Source organism: Antrostomus carolinensis, unplaced genomic scaffold (genome assembly GCF_000700745.2).
Source record: "Antrostomus carolinensis isolate BGI_N321 unplaced genomic scaffold, ASM70074v2 scaffold14061, whole genome shotgun sequence".
Taxonomy (NCBI): Eukaryota; Metazoa; Chordata; class Aves; order Caprimulgiformes; family Caprimulgidae; genus Antrostomus; species Antrostomus carolinensis.
The window spans coordinates 75,457-85,560 of NW_010293576.1; the positions used below are offsets into that span (position 1 = coordinate 75,457).

General features: G+C 41.7%; 1 protein-coding gene across 2 annotated transcripts in view; it reads left to right on the top strand.

Annotated features, from left to right (window-relative positions):
* The window catches only part of FOXP1 (forkhead box P1), a 73,755-nt gene extending 64,850 nt beyond the window's left edge, over positions 1 to 8,905 (top strand). For both annotated transcript variants that reach the window (XM_010177330.1, XM_010177331.1), the window contains exons 13-14: positions 1,575 to 1,741; positions 7,807 to 8,905. In XM_010177330.1, coding sequence (XP_010175632.1) covers positions 1,575 to 1,741; positions 7,807 to 7,951 — 312 coding nt within the window. In that variant the 3' untranslated portion in view covers positions 7,952 to 8,905. The remainder of the gene's footprint in view (positions 1 to 1,574; positions 1,742 to 7,806) is intronic.
* The last annotated feature ends 1,199 nt before the right edge of the window (positions 8,906 to 10,104 follow it).

Genomic DNA, 10,104 nt, shown 5'->3' on the forward strand with positions numbered 1-10,104 from the left:
CCCCCATTATTATCTTTATAGCAGCTACTCCTCATGTACCACCTCTCCCCCAGTAAATTGCTTTACTGCAATTACAAGTTATCACTACGGGTGAAGAACTTGAGTCATTATTTTGCCAAGTGCAGGAAATGTGAACCATTCTTTGCATCCCTTAATCACAATGAGTTTGCCGGTTGTTGAATCAAGAAGATAAAAATAATCCTCCCTGTTAGAATAGCTTTTGTAATCACGTGTGACACATAGGGCTGCATACAGAGAGGTCAGCGTAAGGCAGAATAAAAGGGACTGTGCTCCTCAAGATGCTGCAGTCAGGGCTGGTCGTGCCCCCTCTTCCCATCCTGTTCCCCCTGCCCTCTCTCCGGCTGTGCTTGACAGGGAACAGCTCTGCCAGCTTGGATGGCAACAAGCAGGTTTTGTCCCACAAATTAGGAGCAGGCGAGAGTGTTTGATGGGGAGTACGCTGGCATGAGTTCCCCTCCCACGGGCAGGGTTTGCATCATGCAGACCTGGAGCCTGATGCATTTTTTGGCTCCGCTGCTGCAGCCGACTGACCTCTCCCTGGAGCAGGTCGAGCGCTGCCGAGCCAGCGTCTGTGGATCAACGGCACTGACACAGCTCAGGGAGCTGCGGGTGATGTCAGCTGGATCCAGCTGGGGTGGATGAAATGGTTAAATGTCCTCAGAGACCTTGGGCACTACAGCCTTGGAAAGCCGTGCATCCCATCCCCGCCAAACACCGGGCTGCTCCGGTGCTCGGGGCTTCTGCGCTCCCACCGCGGCCGTGCCGGGCACAGGACTGTGCCGTCAACATGAGCTAATGCTGACACACAGTAAATATTAGCAGGCAGAACGGTGGGAATCAGAAGGAAAATATTTAACAGTTCATTCTCTTCCTACAAAGATTTCCATTTAGAAAGTTAACTCCAGTGTGTCTCTGCGCGGTATTTCTTTAGAACAAGGGAAAATCAAAATAAAATGGTCAGGTCTGTAATAGCCAAGGTAAGAACTGAGTTGCTAAGGCTTAAAAAAATTTCACATGAACTGGTTCCACACTCAGTAGTTCACTGCAAGTCGGACTGGTTCAGTTAGTGCTAACTGCAGCTTCACACTTGTGTCACGAGAAAAACCAAACTCAGTAATGCTGCCCTCCTGCTTGGTGCCTGTTTGCTCTGCTAGGAAGCAGTTGTCAGCTGAGCGAGTTCTAATACAAAACCCAAACCCACACCTAAGCCACAAAAAAAAAACCCACCCGAAAGCCCCAAATATAATTTTGCAAAATGAAAATAGGAAAAGGACATTTTATTTTTTCCAGGAGGTGTAATTCCAAATAGGGAATGGAAAGCTCCGTCCTCTCACAAGTCTGTCCATCTACAAAGTTTAAACCCAGATGTAAATGATGTTAAATTTCCCTTGGTGGAGTCAGGGTAATATCTATCAGAAAGCACAATATTTAAAAAAAAGCAGTAATTGCAAATAATGTAAATGTGGAGAATGTTTTGGAATAAGTGAGTGTGTTGTGCAATGTATAAAAATGTTAGTCATGGCTCTTCATATATTTGTTTGTGTCCCTGGCAGGCTTCAATGGCTGAGAACAGTATACCTCTATACACTACTGCTTCCATGGGAAATCCCACTCTGGGCAATTTAGCCAACGCGATGAGGGAAGAGCTTAACGGTGCAATGGAGCATACGAACAGTAACGGGAGTGACAGTAGTCCAGGACGTTCCCCTATGCAAGCAATGTAAGTACAGCAGGGATGGGCACGTGGCTCTGGGTGTGTGGCTCTGGAGGCCTTTGTGGCTGGTTCCTGAGGTTCATGGCTGGAGCAGCAAGAGAGACATCTCCATTTGGGGACGTACTTACGTTGACTAGAATACATAAGGGCTGTTTACCAACTTCCACATAAAACCCATCAGCTCAATCCAGTCTGACAAGCACGTAGAGCTATAAAATCGTTACTTGTTTGCGATTCTCTTCTTTAAACTTTGCAAAACCTCATAGGCAACTACTTTATAGGAGGGAAAAAAAAATGTGATTTCTCTGCCCTTTGGTCCACATGACCAGCATGGCTGGTGGGGCAGAGCTGGGAAATGGACTTGTTTGGTGGGTCCAACAAAACCCAAACCCCACTCGACGCACAACGGTCTTGCCAAGCATTAACGATTGCACACGTGAAGGTCTGCGTGATTTATAGATTGCTCTTAAAATATCAAAAGGAAAATTAATAGGAGCATTATAGCAACAGACGGCAGTATAATGAGTGCATATATAACTGCATGAAGTAATAGGGGATCGCTGGCCCTGCTCAACGTGAACGGCACCCGGGCAGCGAGCTGGCGCAGGAAAGGGTAAGGCAGGAAGGGTGTGATGCCCCGATGGGTGTGTTCAGTATTTATGGGGTGATGGAGTGAGTTTGCAAAGCTGTAAATTCCCCCCCTCCCCTCAAATTACATACTGGGTAATTGGTGGCTGGCAAGGCAACCTGAGTTTATAAGTCTTGTAGTTCTGTAAAAGCTCAGCGGAGCGGTTGGCTACCTGTGCGAGCGGCCGTGCGCGAGAGCCGCGCTGCCTTGCTCCTGCCTGTTTCTTAAAACGGGCTGTAAAATTCCTGGCTGACTTGCCACGGCTCACATTACGCATTAAAAAGAGAACTAATTTGTAGTCTTTTACTTCAAAGTAATTTGAATAAGGGATTTATAGAAGTGAGTCTAAATCAAAAAGTAGAAAAACATTAACCTAATACCACGATAGTAATTAGTTGTGAAACTAATTAGCATTTAATGGCAAAAAAAAAAAAGTTTCCCACCTGCATAATGTGTTGTCAGAGAGGAGGGGGCACGAAGGAATCTGAGGCTCTGGATACTTTGATATTGCGGCATTTGAAATCAGTGCACAAAGTGCTTTGAAAAAAATATTCTTTAAAGATGGCAACATTCATTTTTAATTAATAATTAATTTAAACATTGTCTTTTACCATTTACTTCAAAACATTCGAATAACGTGTTTAGCTTTTCCAGTGATTGTTTGTGCAGTATTAATTATCTCTCCCAAAGTAGCGTTCCATGACACACTTTCCCTCTCTCACAAACGGATTCATCTTCAGGCAGTTTTAGTCACAATTTGTTATCTTCTGCCCATGACCACGTAGGGCCGGCGTGAAGGGACACGTGGAGGGACCTGGTAGTATTTCTCCAGAAACAAGACTACTCCCAAGGGTTTTTCCTGGCCTAACAGACAGGGATGAACGTTTATGATGTTGCATTAATCCAAGTAATTATTTTTTTGCAAGTTCAAGGCTAGTGTAGTTCGTGCACTTCTCATTTCACCTAAGGTTTTGTTGTCTTTGAAGAGTCTGTGAGGAGGGAAAAATAACTGAGTTGAAACAGGCTAGGACATCTTCCAGAACTGTGTATAGCCGTGGACTTTGTTGCACTTAATAATCGTCTCTTAGCACATTGATACCAAGGTGAGGGGCACAGAACAAATACTGGAGAGAGAGGAGGATGGGGGGAGGGATGCCTCATTTTCATTATTCACCAGAAAATCCAATTTTCTGTTGTAATATGGAAATGATTGTTTCCTGAGTGTTTTCATTTTCTCAGAATTGATAATATATGTGTTCTCTGCTGAACATTTCTTTTTGCTTAAGTAAAATGTGTCTGACTGGATGATGTTCCAATACCAGCCTCTGAGCTTCTCCATTAAAACAGTGTTTCTAAGTAGTTTGAAGGGATCTAAAGCCAGAACACCATTCACACATTGCGGGGTTTGCCCTGTTTACTAAATAAAATCATGAGTCAACAGCAGATTTCCAGACCCCCTGCAACCTCTTATTTTCCATAAGCCTGCTTTGTTAATGACATTTTCAGTTTTTTTCTCAGAACAGATTTCCTTGTCATAATGCAAATTATTTTTTAAACAATTTCAGTATATTAGAATAAATCAAGCTTTAAACTTTATTGTAAGGTTTAAAGGACCTTGTTAACATGACAGCTAAGAAGTCTAACACTTTAGCTGAAGTCTTATTACCGCTCATTCGTTTCCTTTTTATGACACATTGAACCACGACTAGGTTTTTTTTTTCCCCCCCTCCCTTCTCTCTCCCTCCTTTTGAAACACTAGAAAGTACTCACATAATTACAGCTTGGGGACATAACACTTTCATCCTGATATGCTCTAAAGGTAGCCACAAAGCAAACTACTCCATGCTGTGTGCACCACCAGAACTCAGTGGCTTTAAACAACAGTCAGCTTTATTAAAAACTCCTCTGTTCCCAGAGTGGACAAACAAAAGAATTACTCAGATGTGAAAAGAAGGGGAATCTGTGTTCAGCAAGGTTATTTATTGTTAACCCCTTCTGGAGTCTTAGGCATCTACTTAAAAGGAATGTGCTGAAATTCTGCTACTATAAAGAAGAAATGGGAAACCCTTTTTTTTTTCCTTTTTTTTTTTGCCTAGACCTTTTTGGGAATTCAATAAACCTTTTTGGTAATTCAAGAGACTGAATTATTTATTCTCTAAAGTTTTCCTTCCCCAGTTTAGGGTTTTGATAAGGTGATAAATAGAGATTCAGACTTACTGGAGAGAGATGAAGGTCTCCCTTTACCTTTGAGCTTATTTAAGCTTATTTCAGTTACCTGAAATGTTTGAGCAAAGTCACAGATTTGGAAAGGTTTCCTCCTCACATGCCACTTCGTAGTTAAAACTGACAGTACACAAGAAGTTGAATTTTTTTGGTTGTTGTTTTCCATGCAGATCTCTCCCTGGGGGCTGTATTACCCAGTTAACCCTCCTAATTTGGGGGATGTTTTTTGCCAAGCTCGTTGTCTGATGTTTGCCCAACACGTGAGCTGCTGGAGGAGGCTGGCGTGGCTGTGTCTCTCCGTGGCTTTGTGGCCCTCTCCAGCTTTGTCTCACTCAAGGTTGAACAGCCGTTTTTATAACTTGGTGCTTTGCTTTTCCCTGTTGAAGTTTTGTTTTTTTGACTTCTGGGAACCACACCAAACCTCGAAGAGAAACTCAGTTAAAACCACCTGGTTTCACCTGCTTTCATAACAAAACAAGAAGAGGGGCAGAGTTCACTTTGGAAAGGTTTGAGGATCTTTGAAGGAGCTTTCACAGCATTTCAGGTGGTTGCAAGCACAGCAGGTACCTATTTTATCTGCTGGCACCCATTCACTTCTGCCCTCTGGCCGAGCAAGGGGTGATGCAGGGATGCAGTGGGACACTGAGACATGGTCCCTGAGCAGCCTTTGGAGAAACTGCTGTCCATGTGCCGAGGCCACCTCTGCTGCACACGACATGTGAAAATTTCCCATCTGTGTTTTCAAAAATAATACTTTTTTTAAAAAAAGCCGAGCCTGTCAGCAGCATCAAAACCAGAAAGCCAACAAGCAAGCCTTCTAAATTAAAACAGCACTCAAAAAGATCACTGCCATAAAGGCAGAGTAGCGCACGCTTTATCGGTCTCTATGTGTAGCTGCTCTTTTCCCCCTTTTTCTTCTGTTTTTCATTTCATGTTTTCTCCCAAGTGAGGGGCCTCACAGCCTATTCATAATAGGAGTTTTTCTAGTTGCAGGTAATCAGCATGGTTTCACGTTCGCTAGGGCCACGAGCTGCCGGGACAGTTAGCACAAGCACACCTCTGAGACAGCGATCTGCTCACGAGACTTTTTAGGTGCTTAAGCTAATTCTTAACCTCTGTTATTTGAATCATCTGCTCCCGGTCTCCTCCCTCCCCAGTCGCCTTTTCAATAATTAGGTCAAAATTGTATGAACAATGTCCCTCTCCTGGTAATTTTTGCTAAAATTATGTGACGTGCAGAGGAACCTCTTTGTTCCCAGGGGTGTGTTGATAGGACACATATTTGTGAATTTGAAGAGCAAAGGTGTGTATACGTGGATACTGCGTCGCTTCTCCCCAACATTCCTTTGTTGGATGGGCTGGAAGGTGCAGTTAATACTTAAGTATTGATCTAGCACTTCACAACTCAAGAAGTTGAAATATGCAGGGACTTGAAAGGCATTCACAGCTCACATTAGAAATGTGTGTAGTCAGCAAGTCAGATGCTTCCTAAACTCATCCAGGCTCAAGCCGAAATAAATAAATAGGGTGTGATAGAGCTTTGCCCACTTAGAAGAGTACAACTGGTACCTTTGGCTTTGTATGTAGATGCTGAGTACATTTTCCCTGTTTGGTGGTTTATTCTTGCTGTCCATCAGTGCAACGAAGTACAAACAGTATTGTCATCCCTATCTGTGCAAAACATAAAAGAATATAATGCAGCTATTTTAAATCATTCTGCTTAAAGCAAAGCTGTGCAAGGAGAAAAGAAGTTCTTACAAATTAAGGTTGTCGCTTCAGGTTATGTTTTCACATAGCCTACATGAAAGAGTTAAATTAGCCTGCACGGAGAAAAAGCAAGACTCTAGGAGGTAGATATCAACTCAATGAGAGACAGAGTGGGACTTGAACTCATTAACACTTTATTTTAAGGGATTGCCTACAACATCAATTATTTAGGAAGCAAACAGGGTCTACGTTGCTGTGTCGCATTATTAATACTTGGTAATGTCAATAAAATCCTACTTTCCTATAAAGTCCCACCAACAAGACACTATTGACTCACATGGCTATTTTACATTTCAAAAGCTGCTGAACAAAAAAAAAAAAGGAAAAAAAAAAAAGGAAAAGGTAATTTGTATTTGTATAGGATTTGTTGTAAATATGATTTACGAACAACATTTTTCAATTGTTATCATACCCGTTTTGAATGACCAAGCCCCGTTCCCCTGCGGGTTATTCATGTGCTCTGCCGTAATGAGAAATTTGGCAGATCTCATCTCTTTAGTACATCCTTGTGCCCACCATGAGCTGGGGATCATGTTCTGCCTTGTTTACAGCTGACAGTGTTATTATTCTCGTTAGGACTGTGCTTTCTTATCATATTGTTGTGTTGAGCGAGCCTTTTCCTCTCTGTTTGTGTTTCCTGGCAGGGCTTTTCTTCCTTTATTGACAGTTTGTAAAAATATGCATTAATTTGGAGTTTAAAGCATGTATCATGGTGTCTCTTTGCTGTGTTTGCTTGAAGTTGATTAATGATAGAACCTCACTTGGGGTCGTCCTCTGGAGAGTTGTCTCACAGGTTCTGCATGTTAACGAGAGACGCCGCACACACAGCGAGCGATGATTAGCCCAGCCTCCGCCAGCTCGGCGGGCTGACAAACTGCTGCTTTGCCTTTCGGGTGCTTATTCCTCTTATTTATCCAAAGATTGTATTAATCAACTTAATATGTCAGCTGAGAGCATTTTCTCTCGATCCTGAGATGGAAACCCTATCGAGGTGCTCCTCCCAGAGCGTTTTCCCAGGGAAGTTGAGCGCTGCCTGCCCAGCGTAGCCTTTACTTGGCTCCAGTGGCTGGTGCAGAAGTTGAGGGTCTTCTCCTTGATGACCTGGAGCTCTTAGGCTGGGCACACTGGGTCTGAACACCCAAACTGCCTCACCTTTCTGAGTCTCTTCAGTGCTCCAGAGCAAATCTGGACAAGACTATAAGATTCCTATTGACAGTATGACCAATGGAATGGAGCAGAGGGTGGAACCACACAATGATTACTTCAGCACTCGGTTTCTGTTAAACTTTGTGATACTTGGCAGTCACACCATCACAGTAGAGTCCTCTGTAATAGATTCAAATGATATTGTCTGGAAAACTGGGCCTAAAACAACTATTTTTGTTGACCCAAGCTGTCAAAACCAATTTTTAATGATCGACTTACTGATTGACCGTGTTTTTTGTTTTTCCAGGCACCCCGTGCATGTCAAAGAAGAACCGTTAGATCCAGATGAAAATGAAGGCCCACTATCCTTAGTGACAACAGCCAACCACAGTCCAGATTTCGATCACGACAGAGATTATGAAGATGAACCTGTAAATGAGGACATAGAATGAGTATGTCTTGACATCGTTATCCTGAGAATGAAGATTGGAAGAACACGTCAAACTTAGCTGTGAAATCTCTCCATTATTGTACAGTCTGGAGGATTCTCAGTCCACTTTGACAACTATGAAATATGTTGACTCTTAGTGCCATCAAGTATCCCATTTGGGAGTATTTTTGATTTTTCTACTTTTTGTTGAAAAAAGGAATTTGTACTCTGTGCATTGGATGGACTTGTTTGGTACTTGGGATTTTCCTCTCTTACATTCAACATCAGTGTTGTAAATTTGCTAAACTGATTCACTTGCATTTAGCAGCCAGCTGTGGACTGCAGGTCCTGCCAATTTTGGACACTTGAGGACATCAAACTGAGCATGTACACCTGAACTGCAGATCAAGTCTTTGCCCAGATTTTAAGGATTCCAATGGACAACATATTTGCACAGTACTGCATGTTGATTATCACTGCCTTTACTCCATAATTTTTTTTGTCGTTGTTTTTTTTGGTTGGTTTCCTTTTTTTTTTTCCGCTTCCATTTGGGATGGGGAAGGCCTGTGTGTGCACGTGTGTGGATATGTGTGTGTGCGTGTGAGCGTGTATATCGGGGAGGGGTTAAAAGAAAAAAAGAAAAATTATCCCAAACTTTTTAATGTATTGCTTTTATTCCCCCGCCCCACTTCTCCTCTACCATTTTAAGTTCTGACCTCAGGCCTCATCTGGGCCCAGGGCCTCTCGGAGGCTTCAACGTTTTCTGTACTTTGTGATGAATGTTAATAGGTGTTTTTATTATACGAAGCTGAATGTCATTGAATTGTTTGTAGTTTTTTTTCTGTCATTCATTCCAGTTTCCTTCAGATGCCACCATGTTTTCTTTAGCTATGGAAAACATTCCATTTCGGTGTCTCCTTTTTCCTGTCGTTGTTTTTTTGAAAAGGTCCCAAATGCTGCACTATACATGTGGAAGGGTTGTCCAACGGAGAGAGAGGAACGAAGTACTGCAAGAATGAGAATGAATGACAGATGAACATAGAAACACTGTAGGAAGCAACACAGATTCATTCCACAAAGCAGTATTTTTAATATATATTTTTTGTTGTTGTTTGGGGTTTTTTGATTTTTTTTGATTTTTTTTTTTTTTTGGCAGCAACGGTGAATATTAGCAAATGCCACAAAATTGAACAGCACAAAGAAACATATGCAGCACCAACAGAGTTCACTTTTATTAGAGAATGAAAAGGACAGTGGCAGGGTCTCGGTTGTTTTAACACGAGTTCTAATGGGTCAACAAATCTCTCTGGAATATCTATGATTACCGAGATGGGCACCTATACATTTATTATTAGAATTTTTTAATTTTTTTTTTCTTTTTTTCTTTTGGCATTTGCATTTGCAAATAGTGGTTGGAAAGATTACTTCATTAAATTGTTATTGTACATGGTGATGTTTCACGGTTAAACATCAGTTCAGGATTGCTTGGTGGCATTAATCTGTTTGAATACAAATTAGATTTCAGATTGAACTTGTTACGGGAGTTAATAAGGACGGAGCCCCACTAATGCTAAAGTGTTAATTTTCAGCTGTGCAAATCCAGTACTGCAGTTAGGATTGTTATGCAATATTACACCAGCCAGTATGGAAACCTCGCCGTAGGAGACGGCGGATCTAGGAGAGAATTCGCGCCGGGGCTTGTTAGGCAAAACTGGCAAAGCTCTTCAAAGCAAACACGACATACAAAATTTGTTGCCATAGGTCAGTAAACCTCGGTCACCAAACACCTAAAACGTTTTCATTCTGCAACCACTTTTCCGTCACTCATTTATTTATGTAGGACTGTAGCTTTTTTTTTTATTATTTCAAAAAGCCTTTCAGAGCTTAATTTATATTCTTCTTTGTACCTTTTTTTTTTTTTTCCTAAAATTACCAAAGATATTACACAAAGGTAAATTATGTTCTCTGTTATATGCTTTATCTTATGAAGCCAAATATCCTCTTATTGTTGATCAAAAGGAGGTTGAAGAATTTAGAGGGAAATGACAAGATGTGGGCTATTGCTAACCTGAGAGGGAAACTGCTCCTTTATTCTAGAAAATTTAGAAGGCCAAGTAGATGTCTGAACCAAAGTTGTTACTTTTTATTTGCAATTCTTTACAGTGACCAAAACAA